General features: G+C 43.4%; 1 protein-coding gene across 1 annotated transcript; it reads right to left on the bottom strand.

Moving 5' to 3' along the window:
• Nucleotides 1-429: 429 nt before the first annotated feature.
• Nucleotides 430-20,150, bottom strand: LOC120816132 (potassium voltage-gated channel subfamily B member 2). The gene is made up of 3 exons (XM_040171505.2): nucleotides 19,843-20,150; nucleotides 16,813-17,528; nucleotides 430-5,859 (listed from the first exon to the last, which is right to left on the bottom strand). Exons 2-3 carry the CDS (start codon nucleotides 17,386-17,388, stop codon nucleotides 3,829-3,831), a joined length of 2,607 nt encoding a protein of 868 aa, XP_040027439.1. The 5' UTR covers nucleotides 17,389-17,528; nucleotides 19,843-20,150; the 3' UTR covers nucleotides 430-3,828.
• Nucleotides 20,151-21,506: the final 1,356 nt, after the last annotated feature.

The following is a 21,506-nucleotide window of genomic DNA, read 5'->3' as shown; positions in this document are numbered from 1 at the left end:
GAATTAAACTTGCTGACGGACACTATTGCAATAAAGGAATCCGATACCTTAAATTACTACTAGGTAAGTTCATGCCAAAAAATGACCGTCCTCTGTTTACACTATACAATTTCAGCAGCACATGTTGCAGCAGCTCATGGTGGCCTTAACATTAACTTCATTACGGGCTTTTGTTTTAGTAGTTTCATCTAGCAGGGTGTCACATTTGATAAAACTCTCCATAGTTTATCTCTGCAAGCTCTTATTCTGAAAAGCATAACTTGATAGTTAACTAGATTATTTTAGTGGTATACTATATATACTTTTGCTTTTACATATAGTTTAGGGGGGCAAATGTGTACTAATCAAATGACTAACACTCCGTTACCTTTTCGGGGGCCCTGCATCCACACGCACATGCTAATATGCATCCACAAAGTACACAAAAAACTAGGTCACATGAACACATTTATTTGTCTTGCCTATTGGTAGATGAAACAAAAGTCCTTATCATTCACTATCCTTATGTTGTCATACAAGTAATGCAACTGACTAATCAGCACACAGCCTACTGTTAAACAAAACAAGTACATGAGGATGGCGGAAGAGTAGAACATTAAAGAAAAAAGAAGGGAAAGAGAGCAGGCCAGAGAGGCAAAGAGAAGATTTGTTTTTTATGTAACAACAAACATAAACACATTTTCTGGGATGATTTGAGATGAGGTTGTACAAAGGAGAGCAGCAGCAGTGTTCACAGACACACAACCCAACTGAAACCATACAACCTCTTGCTCCCTATTAACCTTATATTGTGACAGGGCCTTCTTGTCACGTTCTTCAGTTGGTTTGCCTGAAAGCTGCTGTGTGGTGGGATCACTACCAACAGAGGGAAGAACCCAGATCGAAACGTGTACAAGCTTCTGAAACCAGAGAAGACACGGGCAATAAGACATTAGGCATCAACAGGAAGAATGGGAGATTTTTGGATCCTGAGACTCAGTATGCTTGACTGTACATGCACATAAAGCATTTTGTCCAAATGAACATTTCTGTGAGTGAAGCTAAAACATTTTGACAGAATGTAACTTGTGTTCTAGTGGATAACGTTACATCAGAAAGATGCCTCAGCTGACTGCAGTAACTTGCTAACACATAGCTAACATTGGTTTGGTAAGAGTGAACTGCTTCCCTGGTAGACATATTGTGCTAAAATAATCCTTTGACGTGCCGAACGGATTCATAATGGCCGCTCTCTATGAACAGTTTGACACGCAGGTCTCCGCCTCCACGTCCCCTGATCTGCATGTTTCCGTCTCTCAGAGCTACATCCATATAACAAAATGGCAAGACCATATGGAAGAACTTTGGAAGCTTATTTTCTGGTTCATTTTCTGGTGAGGGTAACGTGTGAGCGAAGCACTCTTATCTAAACAACAGTCTCGACTCACCTGCGTGGGATATTGACTCCCACGAAATAGTGTGGACACAATTAAGAATTAGCACTCCCCAACAACCGGTCTATAAAGAAATATTTACCTCCCAGTGCATCTCTAAAGCTACTGCACGGAAGCCGATGTGGTCTACAAATGTCCCTATTGTATCATTTCCACATGTTGGGGGGTGCACTTTCTTTGTTGTGGGTACCCAACACCTACAGATCTGTCTGTGTCCATTTTGTACAGTGCTGCAGTATGTACAGTAATACAGCACCAAAATGATCCCTGCTGAAGTCCCTACTGAGCATAACCGAAGCCACTGCTTTCCACAAACATTCATTTTGCTAAAATAAATGACGTTGTGGCACAGTGAGGTTAGAACTGTAAGCTATGTTGCATTAGATGCACTAGATGATTAGGGAGCACAATGCAATACAGGTCTGCAAAACCTGACAACCAGAGGGTTCACATATTAACACATTAGCTAAACGGAGACAAACGAGAGAAAATAAGAACAAAAAAAATCTGGCCATATTGTAAATTTCTTTTGTCATCTTCTCATAAATGGTCTTTTTATGAAAAGGCACCCTTTTAAAAAATAAACTGAGATGTTAACAATACACAGCTCCAAGTTTTTCTTATAAAAGTGCAATTCCTTTGTTTTAACTCGAGACAAAAAATATTACATATTGATCTACAAAGAGTAACAATTCTTTGGGAAAATAGTTAGAATTCATTTTTCACCAATTCTTATCACTGGTCTCTTCACTGTGTGCGATACATTGTGCACACAATTAAATGTGTGTTTAACAAATCAGCATTCATTCATATTATTGCACAACTGAACTAATACAAATATATCCATTAACAAGATTACAAGAGTGCTGAAGAGGCAAACAGGCCTTTCGTTCAAGTGCCTGTAGAGGGCACTCTCACACCACCTGCTCGATACAATCAGCAGCCATTCAGGACCCTCTCCTCTCAGTCATCATATGTAAATATATAATGGGAAGAGCAAGAGAAACTGCGGGGGGAGTCACTTCCATTCAGGCTCCACCTCCCTCAGTGGGTTCCAAAGGTGTAGCCTTTGCAACGATGCCACTTCGGTAGTTTCCCCCCATCGTTCCTACTGGTTATTATAACATACTCACCAAGTTAATGGTTATGGGACCTGGAACTGATCTTCACAATTCAGAAAAAACACAGTAAGATGATCAGACAGGTTAGAAACAAACCACCAGTTCCACATTAGCTTACCCACTTTATTTGGAGGTAAAACTAAAAGCAAAAGTACCTTTAATTAAGCTAATAATCCTTTACTGTGCCTGAGAACTGTGTGCACACAGTGAAGGGTTCAGAACCCTTGTCTGACAGTTTGACTGCTCATGTGACCGGATGGTGTTTTTATTTACGTGAACGTGTTCCTAGAGCTCAACAATTAAAATGGCAAGTGTAGTGTTATTATCGTTGGAAATTATGGTCAAAACTAGACCCAAGTTGTAATGAACCTGAATTATCCTTTAATAAGACAGCAGTCTCACAGAGACTAAAACAGATGAGCTGGGACTTCAACTTGTCCCCTGTCCTTGTGCGCTTTCCTCGTTGTCTTGTTTCTGCACGTTTCACCTGCCTGCTATTATATATATAGGTCGGTTTCCTACGCTGTTTCTTTTTTTCAGAATTTTCTTTTTTTTTTCTAGTGATGTGTGCAAACAGTTGTCTAGCTCTGTATAAGGTAGCCTTTGCATCCTTATTGTATTCCCTATCATTACAACAAAGTAATACCTTGATTGAGAGAATGGTGACTAAGCCACACCAACAAATTGAGAACCATTTTTTCTGGGATACATTTTGCTAATACAATAGTAAAAAACTTTCTTCCACCTTCTGCCTTTCCTAGGTCTTAATAGTCCATCATCGAAAATAGGCCTAAATAGCAAGCAAATGGAAACTGTCGAGCTGAACTCAAAAACTCTCTTAGGATAGTCGTCAACATCGTCATTCACACAAGGCTTTGTTTATGCTCACATCTGAGCCCTAAAAGATTTATCAGTTGCCACTGTTTTGCAATGCAGTCTTGTCTACAAAGAAGAAGTCGATGTCGAACCCGACGTGAGACGCTGTCTTTCAGATCGGCAGACAGTGGGCATGTGCTGTTGACTTCCCCTCACTGTGATAATAACAACACTACAGGGGTGTCCCATTCTGGACCCAGCGCTTGTCCAAAAAGAGACGAGAGCACAAAAGTTTTGTTGGATTTGACATCGCTCCAGAAAAACTGCTTCCACATTCTCGTTGTCAACCGGTACGGAGCCCACACTGGGCCATATTCTTTGTGGTCTTTCTGGGTATTTGCTGCCATCCATCCTCAACTCATCCGTTTGGCTTCTCCGTCTGTGAGATCTTCTCCTGCTCACATACTCGTCTCACACGGTGGAGTTCCGCTCCTGTCGGAGACAACGTGGTTTTCTTGTTTCTCCCCACTCTGTTCCGCTCCCCCTTGGGTTCCTTCTCCTTCCTCTCCTTCTTCCATAGTTACTAGCTCTTGGGTGCAGTTGAGTGGGCTGACTTTGGACGTCAGTGGGCTGGCGCTGCTACCTGAGCCGACCGAAGACTTTTCCATGTGATTCTTACCCTTGTGGCTTAAGCCTGTGAGCTGCCCTTCACCTGTTAAGCTCCTGGGTGATGAGCCCTCGCCTCCACCCTGGGAGTAAGGACTTGGACTGACAGATTGCTGGGCCAGAAATGGAGATTGCAGGATTGCCAGCGGAGACTTAGCTTCCCGGCCAACTGAGCTTGGAGAAGGAGAAAACCTGGGCACGATGTCTTCGAAAAGTAGTTGAGCAAGCTTGGCCGAGCCAGCGGAGCCTGGCGTTGCTACGGGTGTCATCACCGCCATTAGAACATCGTCTTGGGATCCAATGAAGTCAACCTTTAGGTTTCTGGGCTTTTGAGGGTGACCATGATCTTGCTTGGAGCTGCAGATGCTGTCGTTGGTCACCCCAAAGCCTTCAACGTTCTGTTGCACCGAACCCACATCTCCAGTCGCATTTCCTTTAGGAGAGGACACAAACTCATACAAGCCCTCTTTAATAATGGCCATTGGCTGGATGCTGTCAGCGACCCTGTTTACCTCCATGGTGCTAATCTGACTTAGATCCAAGGGAGGGGGGAGGCGCTGGTATCGAACAAAAGTTTCACCTCCTTCGGCAGTCGGGAGCAAAGAACTTCTCTCTCCTCTCTCCTTTGTAAAATCATCAGCCACTTTGGAGCATTTCTTGGCCGTGCTGTCTTCAGCGGACGTTTTTTGTGCTTGAATGGAAGTCAATGTTTTCATCTCCAACTGATCAGCGACATCTTTTTCCTGCTGCTCCTGGATGGCTGCTGTCTTATTGTAAACGTCTTCCAGCTGTTTCGCACTGAGGTTTTGAAGGGTGGTTTTGTTAGACAAAGGCTTGAGTCGTTCGGGGGAGCCAAGCTGAGCCACCTCCCGGTAGTGAGAATGTTGGGACCTGCCGGGGCTACCCGCTTCCGTGTTGGAGTAGTGTTTGTGATAGCTCCAGCGGCTGGGGGACAGGTTATTGTCCAAAGGACACTTACCATCTTCTTTCTTTTCCACCAACACATCTGTAAGTTCCATACTGCGTGCAAACGCATCCTTTAGGTTAATGGAAATAATGCTTCCACTTCGTTTTGCTCTTTCAAGAGCTTCCCTCCTCTTGATGGCCTTCTCCTGCCTCTTCTGCTCTCGGTAGAACTCAGAGAAGTTGTTGACAATGATTGGGATGGGAAGGGCAATGACCAACACACCTGCTATGCAGCACAGTCCTCCGACAATCTTGCCCAAGAGCGTTTGTGGGTAGATGTCTCCATAACCGACAGTGGTCATAGTAATGGTAGCCCACCAGAAAGAGGCAGGAATACTCGTGAATTTGGTTGCGTCCTCGTCCTTCTCAGCAAAGAACACCAAGCTGGAGAAGATCATAATGCCCATGGCTAAGAAAAGGATCAGTAAGCCCAACTCGTTATAGCTTCTTCGCAAAGTGAAGCCCAAAGATTGGAGCCCTGTTGAGTGCCTGGCCAGCTTCAAGATTCTAAGGATTCTCATAATTCTGAATATCTGGACTACACGGCGCACATTTTGGAACTGCATAACATTCTTGTTCGACTCGGTTAGACAGAGGGTCACGTAGTAAGGCAGGATAGCCAGCAAATCAATGATATTCAGTGGCGCTTTGATGAAATCCCACTTGTCAGGTGCTGAGAGCAGGCGTAGTATGTACTCCATGGTGAACCAGGCAATGCAGACAGCTTCCACATGGGCTAAGCTGGGGTTGTCATTGAACTGGCCAAACTCATCGACAACCTGCAGCTCAGGCAGGGTGTTCAGGGACAACGAGATGGTGGAGATGATGATGAACAGGATGGAGATCATAGCCAGGACCTGCAAGACAAAGACACGATTGTGGTTTATTGTATCGTACAGTACAGACCTGTATATCAGAGACAAATAAAAACAATTCAGACCATGGGAGACTTGGTAAATATGTCAGCCAGCATGGCATGCTGGCTCGTCCTGTGACTGTCGCTCTGAGTACAGTATGATCAGGTTGAAATGTCTCCACAACTGTTGAATGGAATCCGTTTTGGTTAAAGAAAAATATCATCACAATCAAGAAATGGTTTGCTATCTAAGTTTGTACACGTGTTTCTGTGCTCCACAAGGATCAAATAAAATGACTTTGGTGATCTGACTTTTCTTCCTGTGTCATATTTAAATGGAATATCAATTTGCTCCATACCTTGATTTGTGACGCAAAAACTCCAAAACAAATATATATATAGAACATTTTTGAGACCGGATGTATGCTCTTCAAGTGTTTTATCAATAGTTCGATTTATTGACATTATTCCTAAAACAGTCATACAAATGACCTTCCAGTGCATCATACAATTAGTCATGTACGTTTTGTAGTACATAGTGCTTTTCATTTACTGTCCTATGTACCATAATATGCTACATGGGTATTCTATAATTCCATTGCACTCCTGGTCTCCTGGCACTATGATGTGCATCGGTCAGACAGGGGCTCATGTTCAGGAATCATGACTTCAGGACAACAGTAACAGCAGAGTAGCTAATGCATTTGTCCAGAGGGTGGCACTAGAGGCAAGGTCAGCAAAGGTCACTCGTCACCCGGCGCTCTTAAGATGATTTAGCTGTGAAAGCCGTGTCTAGTTACATTTAGTGACAGTCGCCTCCTCACCACCTTCTACTCCCGACCTCTGATTTTCTGAACAGTGGGTTTATTCACAGAGCAAACTAAGGCTTAAATGAGCTCTTAATTGCCCACCTAAAAATAAGTATCAGTCATCAACTTTTGGCTTCAGAGTAATTTACAAAAACTATTTACTCAAAGAGGAATTAGAAGACTTCCAGGGGACTCCCAACTTCTGATGATGCCTATTCACCAACTTATCTGGACGCACTCAGACGCGGTGAAAATAGAATCAAACTATGAAAGGCTACGCTGTTCGCAGCTAGTTGGACAATTAATCAGCAACAACAGTTAATAAATAAATGCAGGTTTTAATTACATGTATGATGACTCCTTGAGATGTCAGATCCTTTGTGAACCTGAGCTGTAATCCTCAGCATGTTTATTTTCTCCAGCGTAATAATCACGATTATCTGACCTTGGTCTCGGAGACGACAGATGTAAAAGCCTTTGAAACATGTGAGCAGTTACCAGGCAAGGAGGTACTGCTAGAGGTGTAGGACTCTAATTAAATCCATATCCTTGGCTCCTGTTGCATCACTTCTTTTTTTTAATCTGTCCCATGCGAGTCCCCCGATGTAATGAAAGAACGACAGTAAATCCCTGGAATATCTCTTTAGATTACAATCTACCAATAGTGATCATTCTCAATGAGATTTCGGTTGAACTCCTGTTTTTCAGTGACGTCAGTATTCCCTTCTCTGTCCGTCTATTTCCCCCCACAATGTGCACGTTACCTGTCTCGTGTACTTCTGTCACAATACACAGAAAGTCTGAGCAAACATGATCAAAATGTGTTTTGATGTAAGTTACAAACTGCAGCTTTGACTTTTGAGCATTTGAGATAGTTTTGGGCCGTTTTCCTTGCTGCGGTGGGCGATTTGAAGCCCCACTTGGCATTCTCCCTACAGGAGGGCTTACCTAGAAAATGGACTAGGGGAGAGAGGTGGAGATTCTTTTCCAAAAGGTCGACTGTCCTCGCCGAGCAAGGTAGCTGAGGTATGTGCGGTCGAGTCTTCTCTCTGCAGCCCTTGCTGGGACATTTCAGGATAATTGTAATAGGATTGTGTTGCTATATATAGAACGGATAGAGAAAGGTTAGAAGTGTTTACTCATTCTTTCCTCCCCCAACAGGAAGACAGACGCAATAGACGGAAACCCCAAGAAACGCTTTATATACTAACATAAAATAAGAAAAGGGAATGACCCACTGAGACATGCTGTTTTTAAATGAAAGCTCTGTGCATCATGGTGAGTCTCACCGGGTGAATAAATGACAACTGAGAGTGATTGAATGAGGAATTCAAAGACACACTCGTTGATTCTGTCACGGCTCAAACAAACACAGGCCTCAGATTCTGTGTGAAAGTACAACTGAAGAGGGACTCCAGGTCAGTTACATAACAATATCAGGCTTGTTGCATTACATCGTAGCATGAGGTCGGCAAAAGGTTGATGTCATTTATTTACGGTTGTTTTATTATGTTGTCAGAATACATTGACTGTTATTCACATTATATTGCGCGGTTACATTATACGTTTTTTTGTTACGTCGTTAGATTGATACGTTTGTATAATTTCTTTTCAAATCAACCATGTGGTCAACAAGTCGTTGACGTTAATGAACAAAAACAAAGGGTTTCTCATTTTTTGGGGAGTTTTTCCTGTGCCGATGTGAGGGTTTCAGGACAGAAGACTGTAAAGACCTCTGAGGCAAATTTGTAATTTGCAATTTTGGGCTTTACAAAATAAAATTAATTCATTAAAAAAAGGGGTTGAAATCACGTGATGTCTGATGATTTCCAGATGATGGAGCGTCTGGTGTATCAGTCATGTCAAAGGACACGGCGCATTACGGCCTTACACGGTGTTTCTGCTGTTTCATAATCCTCATTCACACTGAGCGGCTTTGTTCTTTGTTTAATACAGAGGAAAAAACTGTCTTTTGACCAAATTTGCAACGGCAGCAAGAAAAGGAAAACAGAGGGGAAAAAGTGAAAGACGAGAGAAAAGACAGACAGGAAGCCAAGGAGAGACGGGACAAACGAACGGGCAGGACAAGTGTATCAAAGTGTACCAGCCTGCAGCGTCTTAATGGCTTAATGGCTGCCAAATGCTGCGACCTTGGCACCCGCGGGGGCAGATTTAAAGCAGTACCAGGAACACACAAGCTGCTTTAGAAGCTGTGTGGTGGAGGAGAATTAATGGAGGCTCCACATTTAAGATTCCACCGCTCAACAGCAATTGAATTTGTATCACAGTGACCAACAACGCTGAGGAGAGTCGTTGCTGAGAGCTGCATCAATCCCTCCATTTAACTTGTTACCCAAAGACCAGTACCGGGTTAGAAAAACCGCCTCAAAACATCATTTAAACCCAGCCATCCTATATACAGTGTCTATATGTACACATGTGTGTATTCATATCTATATCATATCATATCCAACGTCACGCTATGTTAAAAATGATAATATTGGAAAGATCGGCGGGTCAACAATAAATTCATTCCTCAGGGACAATGAACAGCAACAGCAAGGTGTTGACACACGGCCTCTACGTCTGAGCCAAAGGCTGCTCTGATGTAAAGCAGAGGTGTGGGTTGAGAGTAAGAGAGAGAAGATCAGAGAAGAGAACACACAAGATGTAAAGGCCTCCGAGGCAAATTTGCAATTTGCGGTTTTGGGCCATACGAAATAAAATATTTAAGCACCAATTCCCGTTTGTCTTTCTTTTCTAAATAATCAGAACAAAGCTTTCCATTAGGTTCTGGATGCTACTGTGGCATTCAGCCTTCAACAGAGGCCGAGTAGAAAAATACAGATTTATAGTAATTACTGCAAAGAGAAGCTTCTGGCTGGTGTGTGTGACACACTGGGCTGTAATTAACCACACGCGGTACGTTATTAGCCCGCCACGCCATCACTGCCGCCACAGCCACATGAAACCACGATGGAGCTGCTCAACTCTGGTTCTGCTCATTTAAGGAATCGTTCTTGCTCTCTATAACAATGCATTGAACCGTTATGCAAAACAGGGATTTTACCACCTTTCTGTTGGACCACTGCCTCAACCGGTTATTTGTTAGTGTGATTCTGGTGTTTGGATTGGTCAGCAGCTACAGTCACACAGTACACAAACAAATGGATGGAAAGGCAACTCCCTTGTTATGGGAGGAAAGATGGCTATTTGTCGACAATGAAGCCTCGTGGCTTTGTAGAGAGCTCAGTTATTGTCTGCAATGCAAAAAAGGACACACTCCTGACGTAATACACTGACACTAATAGCCCATATTTTAAAAATCCCCAACTGTCCCTTTGAAACACGTGAGGTTGCAAAAGGTCAGTTGTAATGAGCTTCTGCACAGTCCCCCAGCAGTAGTCGGATGTCTCTTTTATACGGAAGGCAATCAAAGTAAGAAAGGCCCGGCCGGCAGCGTGGGAGACGTGGTCCACTCACACCCACAGAGTGTCTGACATGTTCCTACATAGCGGGATGGACTTTGCTGAAGACTGCAAACCACTTTTTGGTTTTGCCTCTTATTAAAATGTAATATTTTAAATGAAAGCATTCAGTATTAGGAAGCCACAGTACAGCAGTGCATAAACTTCGGCACGGGGCCAGTGGACTAAAGACCTCTGAGCAGCTACTTGCTGCTGAAAACACAATACTGAAGGAGACTCCTTACATTGTTGACTTTTACAATTCCCTGAATTTCACTTGGGCTCTAAAAGTGTTGAAATGACTGTTTTTGGTAAATTAACAAAGAGAGATAACTAATTTTCTCTGGAAAAGGAATTAATACTTTGACTCATAACAGCGATATTGGATTTTTCTATTTCAAATCTTTATGGTTGTGTCACGATTTAGAGCAGAGGTCTTCAACAGGGGGTCCGCGGAGGTACTGCAGGGGGGGTCGCTTATCAATTTTGGGTTGATAAGTTGGTTGGTCCACAAATTTTAAATGTCTTCAGAATCAGAATTGTATTTATTGTCTTTAAATACACATTAACATGAATCCAACATATTGTAGAGAACGGATAAATTGATGGAGGAGACGTTATCTTTCAGTCCCACAGCAGCTCTCTGCTGGACACCGGTTCCCTCACAGCTCCTTTCACGCTGATACGACATCACAGGCACCAGCCAATCAGATCCATTCATGCTCACATCTAAAGAGCGCCGAGCTCAAAAATAAAAGATGGACTAAACTCCGTAGAATAGGGGGTCCCTGTTCCGTCTCGCCATCAGTTTAGGGGTCCATGGCCTGAAAAACGTTGAAGCCCCCTGATCTAGACAGCAGCCTGCATATATGCTGCTAAAGCTGACACAGATACATGGAGCTGGAAGAAACCCAGCAAACCGTAAATCAACACGCCACTGGCTATCGCTAACACTAGCAGCCAGAAACCATTTATGAGTTATTGTCAGTTTTATAACCGCTAACCTCCTCCGTCTGCCAACTGAACGAAGTCAACGCTCTACGTCCTAAAGCTGCATTCTCTCTGATGGCCGTGAGAGGCCACTCCGCTGGCCGTATCTCATTCCGTAAAGTATGTGTCATCTAGAGTCAAATGTACCACGAAGCAGGACGGGCTGCCTTGGGATTGACAGGTTGACAGCCCCCCAGTTTGGTAACCACTGCCTTGTAGTGTTCCAGCTCACTGCTGGCTATGAAGAGACAAGGTGGCGAAGGCCAAAAAGCCAAACTGGAGACTTGAAAGCAACAGTGCACAAACCTTTACAACTATGACCAAAGCTCATTTACAGCCCAGGCAAAGAATACATTTTATTGCGGTGGCCTTCTTAAAATGAGCAATTTTGTGTGTGTGTGTGTGGGGGGGGGGGATTGAAGAGTTGCCTGTGGCCACTTTAATCTGATACGAGATTTACTGCCTCATCTCATGGCAACATCGTCACAGTTTAGTAGGTCGAGTAAGTCAGACAGTCACACTAATCCCCCTAATTTAACCACATTACATAAACTGCTTATGTGCAGATGAAAATGTAAGCGAACCCTCTGGTAATAATCATCCATTGTGGATACAAAAATACTGGCACAAATGAGTAGTGTAAAGTCAAAGGTGAAGCAGGAAATGGCCTTCTAAAATCTAATGGACATGGTTGCTAGTGCTCAGTAATATCTGCACAGATTACGTTCATTTAAACATAATATTGTTCTAATAGTTCCCTTCCTCATGCTGGCTTACTGATGCACTCAGTGTTTAGAGTCACTCTGTTCCCCAGCCTCAGCAATAAAGCCTCTGGGTATCATCATCTCTACAAACATTAAAAATAAGTTCTGTTTTTTATGTATGTAAACCCTGACGCTCCCGTAAACCTTCATCTTCAGTGAAAACGGAAAAGTTAAACACTTATAAAGATATGTGACCCAGCTGCTCTTTGATTACGATTAGTTATTTTGTATAAAAAGAGATGACTAAGCAATTGACTGAAATTTGAAGAAGTGATCTCCTGCTGTTTACAGTATATTGTTTTTAATACAGGACTTCTGTTCAGCTCTCTTTATACTTTTCCCTATTTAACTACTCACCACTATCCAGACTAACAAACCCTCCCTGAGACCAGAGGGGGACCCACAGCGCCGTAGACCTCAGTGACCAAATACCTGATTTCATATGTCATTTATTTGACTGGCTGGGATTAAAAATGTGTTGCAAGATTAGACAAATAGCAAAAACAGACCATAGAGGAGCACGTTCCAGTTTAACCGAATCACTTCAGACCATAAGGTGCACCACACAGCGTGTGCTCACTTTCTTTACACTTTACACTTTTTCTCCAGTATCTAATCTTTCCTGTTGTATTTAACTTTTTCTCTTATGGTTTAAATATTTTGATTATTTATTCACCTTATTCTTGTTTTCACAATTGTGTCAGTATTATTTCTTTTCACATTTGCCGATGACTGTTCTATTTTTCATACATGTTTATATTTGTATTTCTTTTTCTTTTATAATTCTTCTATTTTAATATTGATAAAACAATCATTTGTTTTAATAGGGATTAATGGTTCTATCTTATCTTATTTTATGTTGTCCAATGTTGTTGCACAGATTGTCTCTAGTTGTCAACCATTTACTATTACTTGTCTCTGTTAGCTAAATTAAATCAATTTCTGACAATTGGCCAGCTCATACCAAGATGAGTATTCAACATCAGTATTCAACGTTAATCCCTAAATCTTTATAGTCTATTGCAAACGGATGTCATATTTTAGGACGTCCTTGTTTAATCAAAGGGGGAATTATGGATAGTAATCTTGTTGCTCTTCATTTTTTGGTAGATTTATGGAGGTCAGAAAGTGGACAGGACAGACTAATCGTGCAACAGTTAGTCTATTTGTAGCAGCAGCAGTCCTGGTAAAAGCCCCAAAGGAGATTAAGCCATACTTCTAAGGCATACTGTGTGTGTTCTTGTATTTGCTACTTAGTGAGGACCGATACATTTTTTTAGATCAACGGAGTGAGGACCTTTTGGCTGGTTCTCACTTATTGAGGTCACTCATTCACTTTATGGTCTAAGGGTCAACACTTGGTCATACGTTTCAGTGTAGTTAGGTTTAGGCAAGGGCATTTAGTTGTAATTGCGCTGCCATGATTCACTGCCTGTTCAAATCAAACCTAACTTAAAGTTTGGATTTGATAGAGGAATTTATATTGCGTGTTATTGCTTTAACCAGTTCTGACTTTACCAACATGTCCAGACAAAAGAATTAAATTAGTTTGAGACCTGAAGTAAAAAAAAATCCTGTTTGTGGATGTAAGCCTACGCACTAAAGATATTGTAAAGAGAACATGTCAAAGAATAAATAAAACCAGAGCCAAACATAAGAAGATTACTCAGATTATGTAAAGTGTACGGAACTCATCTCTAATATTGGAACATTTAATACTTTTATCCAATAAAAATGGAGGAAAAAAAACTATCATGGGAAGTTGCCCATCTGGACTCTGAACTACTGCGCGTGTGTGTCTGCCCAAATGGCCAAATAATGCCTTTGTTCTAATCAGCGATAGCATTGAGCTGCCCACGTCGCCAGGAGGAGGCGCTCCCATTGGTCGGCAGCTGAGCTGTGTCACTGGCTGGTGTCAGTGGCTTAAGCAGCTTCCCTCCTGCTGACACCACGCTTCCAGTCACATGGCCCTCTGAAGGCCAGTGCCGTAGTATTTATAGAGCGGTTAACTCACATTATCACGTCACAAACCTGTGGTGCTACTGCAGGGGCCATATTGATGCTGCTTTCTTACATAATTCACCAAAGATCTGACTATGGGAGCTGTTCATTTAGCGCAATTACACCTGAGGTGTATCTGGATAAAATGTTTTATCATCAACTATTTCATTTTAATGATCAAGATCTATGACGCTTTATTGTCGCTACAGGCACTGTAGCAATGGCTTCCACAATTGTCTCAAAACCACCACCTGTGTGTGACCGCTGAGTGTCATTGATTCAACTAAAGCGAAAATCATGTTGGTGTTTGTTGAATTGTTTCCCAGTAGAGGAGAGCTTTTGCCTCCACAAGTAATGGTATAAGCATCTGCTACAAACGGGCCGTTCCTTCTTTCTGACTGAAACAAAGGGAACAATTTCCAGTAACTTTGCATCTGTGTCACATTTTGCGTTTACTTCTGAGGAGTGATGGAGTGTAACAGCGAGTACCACAAGCTGATAAAGCCATCCGAAGGTGATTTGGATGAGGTCAAATACACGATTGTCACCCAGTAGGCCGCTATTCACGTCCCGTGTGAAATAAGAAGCAAATGATGCCTTTATTTTTGTTATGCTAAGTTTTATTGACAATTGGCTTGAGTGAAAGGTTGTTTTTATGTTATTATTTGAACTCAAATCATCAAGTTTTTTGTTACTTTTACCAAATAGTTTTGTTGCCTAAATCTAACCGGCGGTTTCACCAACAATAGGCCTGTAACGTATGTACGTTTTCATCTGAAAAGTATCCTGTAGTTTGCATTACGTTACATTTCCTGGGTTGCTGGTCTGTGTAAAACCAGCTGGTTAAACCCAAAGCTGTGATTGGTCGTCCTCGGGATGCTCACACTGCACTCCCGCAAGCAGGGAATCAATTACTATATCAAAACAATATCAACGCCACTGAACTTGCTTTTTGTCACATAAAATTGCACTTCACAGGATTTTTACTTTTTGTCTCCTCTCCTCGCATCTCCTTTCCTTCTCTCGTGTCCTCTCCTCCACCCCAACCTCTGTCTTTCGCTGCTTGTCTCTCTCTTTTTTCTCTCCTCTCCTTTCTCTATTTGTCTCCTTTCCTCAAACTGGGAAATGGCCAATGCATTCCAGTAAACAGCCTGAAACGGATTGTGTTCGCTGAAGTGATACAGATTGATGAGCAGTGTATTAATAATTAGGACCAGACTTATGGATCATGTCTTTAGAAGCTGTCTATCTGCCTCCACATTGACAAGAGGAACCTGTCTTCAAACAAAAACACAAGTCTCTGCACGACTTCATATAAACATTTTGAATTGTGAAGCAGACACACTAATGAGCGAACCTTTTCACCATTCAAACTATTCTTTATGATGGAATATTGAGTTATATAGTATAGACTATTAGTCAGAGTCAGGTCGCTAAAGATGGTGTCTCAGATTATACAGCAGATTATGTCCTCATCTGACGCTGTTTTAGGGCTCGCAGTAACGTGTTGTGATAACTATGGCAACGATATAGACCTACTTAGAATGTGTCACAATTTGTCTGCATTATAATGCATGATTTGAGTTATTAGCCCTCATAAATATTTACCCTGCTTTATAGCAATAGATATTATTTTATAATGACTTATGAGGTCTGCATGTTGATTTGCATTTTTCAAGGGTCACAGAGTTTAAAATTCCCGTAGTAATTTTGATAAATCATGTGATGTGATTTTTCTAAGTAGTCATTGGTTGTTTTAAGTAGAGCAAATAAATATCATACATTTATGAAAGAACAACAGTCAAAACGTTGCTAATGGTTTGCAATGGTGCATGAGATATATTGAGCACCTTTAAAGCACCTTGTTATTCTTCCAATCTAATTTTAGAAGAGCTGCCATAGAATAAACACAGACATTAGTATACAAAAGTGGTACTTTTTAAAATGAAAATCACATTTACTTTTATACATGAAAGTACATGTAAAGTACATGTAAAGTAAATGATTGACTGAGGTCATCTTTGCATGTTAACCATCAATCTACACCAAACCGTTTATTTGAACCAATGCACCGTCCCAACATATAATATTGCGCTAATCAATAGTTATGTTTATTGTCAGAAATATCGTGAATACCATATGTGTGTGTGTGGGTGTGTGTGTTTGTGTGTAGGTCTGCTGTGGTTTTGTGGAGTACCCCGAGTGACAGGGACCCTGTGAATAGTGTCTGAACTCCAGTAGTGGAGACGCAGTGGAGGCAGGAGTCTCCAACCAGAGACAAATAAAAGCCAAACCCTCTGCCACTGACCTTTCAAGCCTAAAAGCCGCGCTCTGCGTCCACTAATGAGGAGCAGAGGACAGTGTGATACAGTGCTAACAGGCCCAAACGCAGCTACACAGCGCAGCACTAATCCCCCCCCCCCCCCCTCATCCTCCTCCGGGTCTCTGCTTTGCAGGTGAAGGAGGATTACGCCTCTGATGCCTCTGCTTGGATCTGCATGAGGCTGCTAATCACAGAGGCAAGAGGAAACACACCCGATCAGACCTCTCAGTCTCAGCTGCTGCTTACGGGGAGAGGACGTAGTCACCGTGACGTCAGTAATTGGTCTGTGGACTGTGCACTTCTAAAGCCTCCGGTTTGTCCGTCTTTGTTTTTAGAGCCGGAAGTGAACCGAGAGGGTGGAGTTAGGGACCTGCCAAACCAAGGTATCCCCACCCGGGCCATCACAACCAAGCCAAACAAACCCTTTCAAAATGGTCACAAAGAACCGTTCTCGGCCCCTCTGGTCCTGTCTGGCTCTTGATTTATTCCCTCAGTAAACATTGTAAACGTGAGTTTATGGTCTTAACCTCTAGTTTCAAGTCTCCTTCAACACAGCATGATGTTCACCTGGTGTTTAGAGTCAAATAGGGATGTCGTTACCTTTGCGGCCACAGACGAGCCGGGTTTCTCCAGCAGGTCCCAGAGCTTCTGTCTCTTGTCGGGACAGCAGCCGTGTTCCTCCTCCACCCCGTCCTTCTCCCTCAGCGTCTCCGCCTCCCTCCTCAGCTCCTCGTTCATCTGCTCCTTCTTCTGGTGGTACCTCGCCTGGCAGCACGACTCCAGGTAGATCTCGTCGATGCCCCAGTAGTCCAGCTCCTGGCCGAAGGACAGGGCACACATCTCCTCCATCATGTGCAGCTTCCCCGTTCGGTAGAAGTTGAGGATGGAGGAGAAGGCCACCGGGTGGCGGTCGAAGAAGTATTCGTTGTCAGGGAGGGTGTAGTCATCGCAGATCTCCAGGAGCGATTCGTGGGTGTTGCAGTCCCTTAGCCGTCCCAGGCGGGTTCTGGGCAGCCGGTCCAGTGTTCTCCACAGGACCTCATGCGTGAGACCCCCGACATTGAGCCTGACCCGGCGAGAGCGGGCCTTGATGCGGATGATGTCGATGGGCTCGGGGGGCAGCACCGGAGCTGCGGCGTTTACTTTCAGCGTGCTCATGTTCCCTCTGTCCGACATGTTTGCTTCGCGTGGGGGGGGGGTTGTGTTGCTGTGTATGCAGACAGGGATGGTGACGCCAGTGGTCGATTATGGGTAACGCGGCCCACCAAGGTCACCTGGGTGGGTTCAGAACACTACACTCCTGGTTGGATCCATGGCTGGAGAAAAAAAAACAAGGCATCCCATATCAGACGTGGTTCCTCCTCAGTGACCAAGATGTGCTTCTAGAACATCGCCTCTGAGGCTACAGACTTAAACCATCACAGCATTTACTTTGGGGGGCTCCAGGAATCCTATAAACACCTCAATCTACTAAAGCAACTTACTTCTTCTATGACAAATTGTACTTTTATCACAAGAGGGAGAGAGGGGAGAGGAAGAGAGGCAGAGAGGGGAGAGAGGGGAGCAAGAAGTGGCCAACAGGAGCTTAGGAGCACAGTGTTGCCCTGGGTTCATGATGGACGGTTAGAGGGCTGAGACACTGGACAGGTCCAACCTTCTGTAATGTGGCGATCAATGTCATGAGGACTGCGGGCTCTGATGTTAAACACTGGCGTACGGCAGTAATAATCAGCCAGAGTACACGCTGTTACTGGCTATGAAGCACATATTTACAAAAAACTGTCCATTTATTCTGCAGTCACATGATCAAACAGACTTATACAATAATATTGGTTATAGCAAATCGTCATAGTTAAACGCACTCTTTTATAGCGATAATCTCAACACATTATTGTGACTTTAAAGTTCAAACCTTTGAGGAACTAAAGTATTACCAAGACTCTAGAGCTCCTTGGGGTTCGCGACCTCCAGGCGGTCCACTAATGTGGAAGTATGTGTGCCATCCACAGATGCCTGAGGATTCACTGTCCCTTCTATGTGCATGTTAAAATAAAAACACAAATCTGTGAATTATTTTAATAAGTTGTAGAATGTATGTTTATAAATGGCAGTGCACGGCCACCCTGTACCTTGCACATGTCAAAAATAAAAATGAAATACCTGTGTATTATTTGAATAGCTTAGTGTTGAAGAGCACGATAACAGGGTAGCTATGTTTATACATGGCACTAGGCCCAGTATAATATGAACACAATATTACATTACAGGTCATTTAGCTGACGCTTTTATCCAAAGCGACTTACATCACACTTTAAACCCGTGGCTTTTTCACATTTTGTCCGGGGAGCAATTAGGGGTTAGGTGTCTTGCTCAGGGACACTTCGACTTGAGACATGGGGCAGCCGGGACTCAAACCACCAACCTTGCGGCTCCCAGTGCACCCTACGCTCTAGTGCGCTCTACCCCTGCGCCACGACATGATATAATGCACTTTATATAGTAGGGGGTCCCTGCTCCATCTCTCATCAGTTAGGGGGCCTTGGCCTGAGGAACGTTGAAGACCCCTGATCGAGAGTCTAAGTGGTATCGTTTGCTTTAGTAAAGTGAAAAACATAACACATCAATGCAAAACAGCAAAACACTGTAAAATACAATTTACAATACAACGTGGGAGTGACTTAGATAAATTACATTGCTCCTTAACAGAAATGATGTGGCATGAATGAGTGCACAGAACTATAATCGTACAGTGCTGTAGGCAGTTATTGTCCTGAAACGTATGTTTATAATGCATTAAAAAGTGTAATTGCACTTCGTGACATCAGGCAGCCATGTTAAAACAGAAATAATCCTCTAACTAAACATCTGAATAATTAAACTATATCATCTTTAAACAGTGAATCGCAGTTTGAATCTGCTCTCAGAGAAGAACTGCAACCACGTGTCTCCCGTTGGGCCCCAAAGGGGCTCCGGGGGCCGTTAGTCCTCCGACTGCTGGACCTTTCCACAAATCCCAGTAGTGGCATTAGGCTTCGTCTCCCCTGGCTCAAGTCTGCCTTAGTTAATTATAGCTCGTCTATCTTCTGCTGGGACACACACAGAACACGCAGCTACGTCAGGAGCCGAGCTGCTCCATCACTACTAACGAAATACCAGTCCTGCCCCTCCAAAATAAATGTCTACAACATGAACAGTTTGCTTCATAGACGGTTTATATTGTTTGAGTCTAAATATATCTATAGCTATTTATTTTAAAATCATGGTTTACTTAATTGTCAAGAAGAATTGTGTGTGTAACAGAAAACACACGTGGCAGTTTTTTTCCTACTTTCTTCATAAACTGGACCATTTAGAGAGAGAAGTTAAATCCTCGACATGACATATATAGATATGAAAAAGAGTCCCGAGGGAGAGTTTCCGCCTCCTTCTGGAGGGATTAAGGAGAATGAGGCTTAGCTCGTGATTACGCACCTGAGCACACAGCAAGTTTAAATTAATAGAGAGGAAGTATATTTCTACTAATTCACTTTCACGTCAATAGTCAATAGCTGCCCATGCCGTTGTTATTCAAACGATTATTTCTTCCTTCTCGTAGCATCTGTAAAGTAACAGAATCTCCAAGGAACCCACCTGAGCTGAAACTGCTGATTTTTTGGGAAAGCCAAACTCTTGCCCCTCCAGGAGGTCCCACCATAGCACCCGGTCCGGTTAGTTATCCCAGCCGCCTCCTCTCGCCGCCAGCCACGGATCCACGAAGCCTCTCGAGAGCAAAAAGACCGCTGGAGATCCGCATATTGGCCCCCGAAAGGAAAATAAATAAATCTACCAGCGTCGGACAGCAAATGTCCTGAGAAATGTGTCCGCAGAGCAGAGAGCCATGAGGGGTCACAGCGGAGAGAGAGAGAGAACCTGCTGGCTCAATCAGCCAGCGGCCCGGCGGAGAGGGAGGGAGAGAGAGAGAGGGAGGGAGAGATAGAGGGAAAGAGGGAGGATGAGAGAGGGAGGAAGAGAGAGGGAAAGAGGGAGGATGAGAGAGGGAGGAAGAGAGAGGGAGAGGGAGATAGAGAGGCAGAGAGAAAGGGAGGGAGGGAGAGAGAGGTAATTGGATTGAGGCGTTCAGCACCAAGGACAGCTCCACATTAACAGTTTGTTTCCACCTAGAACTCCAACGCGTTCTCTGAATCAAAATGTATGTGAATTTATGTTTTTTATTTCATAAATTCAATCTTCTATCTCTTCATTATTTTTTGGTGGTGGAAATGAGCTTTCACAGCAATTAGCTCCCTTTCCAATACAAGTATTTTGAAAACAGGGTCACAGCCTTTCAGTTCAGGCTCAACGTTGAGCTTCGTTTTGAGGGAGGCAACAGCAGTCGGTGTACGTTTCACTTTTGTAAAATGGGATGTTATCAATAAAGTTCTTGATATAATATAGAATTCAAAATTTCCCCATGCGACCCCCCTGTAATGCCACGGCAACCCATTAGAGGGTCGTGTACCGCAGGTTGAGAAACACTGCTCCAGAGGGATGACGTCCGGTGTGCTCACGTCACTCACATTCGTGGAAAATTCAAAAACTTCTGCGCTAAACTCTTTTTGGAATGAAAATAGTTCATTCTTTTTTGGGGATTAGAGAAGCAGATCTTTCTTGGAAAACAGCATAACAGTGAACCGAAACCAGAGGAGTGAGTGTATGAAATACTGCTTGGGATTTATGGGGGAGTCTGTTGTGGTCAGGTGGACCACCGAAGGCCAACATATGAATACTTTCCTCCTTTTGGTCCGTTGTCGGGTTGTTTCACAGCAATCTTTTGTCCTCAGCACCAACGAGCTGCTCACTGGGGCAGCAGATACAAGTTTGCTGCAGAGTAATTTAGCTGATACACTAATGTATAAGACTGGGAGGATGTTCAGGACCGGGGTCTCAGCAGCTTTTACCAGTCCAGTCTCCTTGGTTTTTATAACAGAACGACTGCCAAACAGATAAGAGGTGGATTTCAAGGTCGAGGTACATCAGTGTCGGATCGGACCGGCCGTTGCTGTTTGAGCCAAAGGGGATTTCATGGTAGACGGCTGAGGAGGACACCACTGTTGAAAGGAACTCATAAAAAGGCGAGACTGGAGTTTGCTAAAATGCATATCGACAAGGCAAGCTTCAGGGGATCGTCCTCTGGGCTCATGTTCTGGGACACAATGTCTTGTATCTATGATCCACCAGATCTGCCACAGTGAACTGTGACCGGAGGCCCGGCGCCGTCCTCTGCCACCACGACGTGACAGTTCATGAACAGTTGC

The sequence above is a fragment of the Gasterosteus aculeatus genome, chromosome 3 (genome assembly GCF_964276395.1).
Source record: "Gasterosteus aculeatus chromosome 3, fGasAcu3.hap1.1, whole genome shotgun sequence".
NCBI classification, from domain to species: Eukaryota; Metazoa; Chordata; class Actinopteri; order Perciformes; family Gasterosteidae; genus Gasterosteus; species Gasterosteus aculeatus.
Note: the sequence above shows the minus strand (reverse complement) of the source record. Positions and strands in the feature narration are given on the sequence as shown.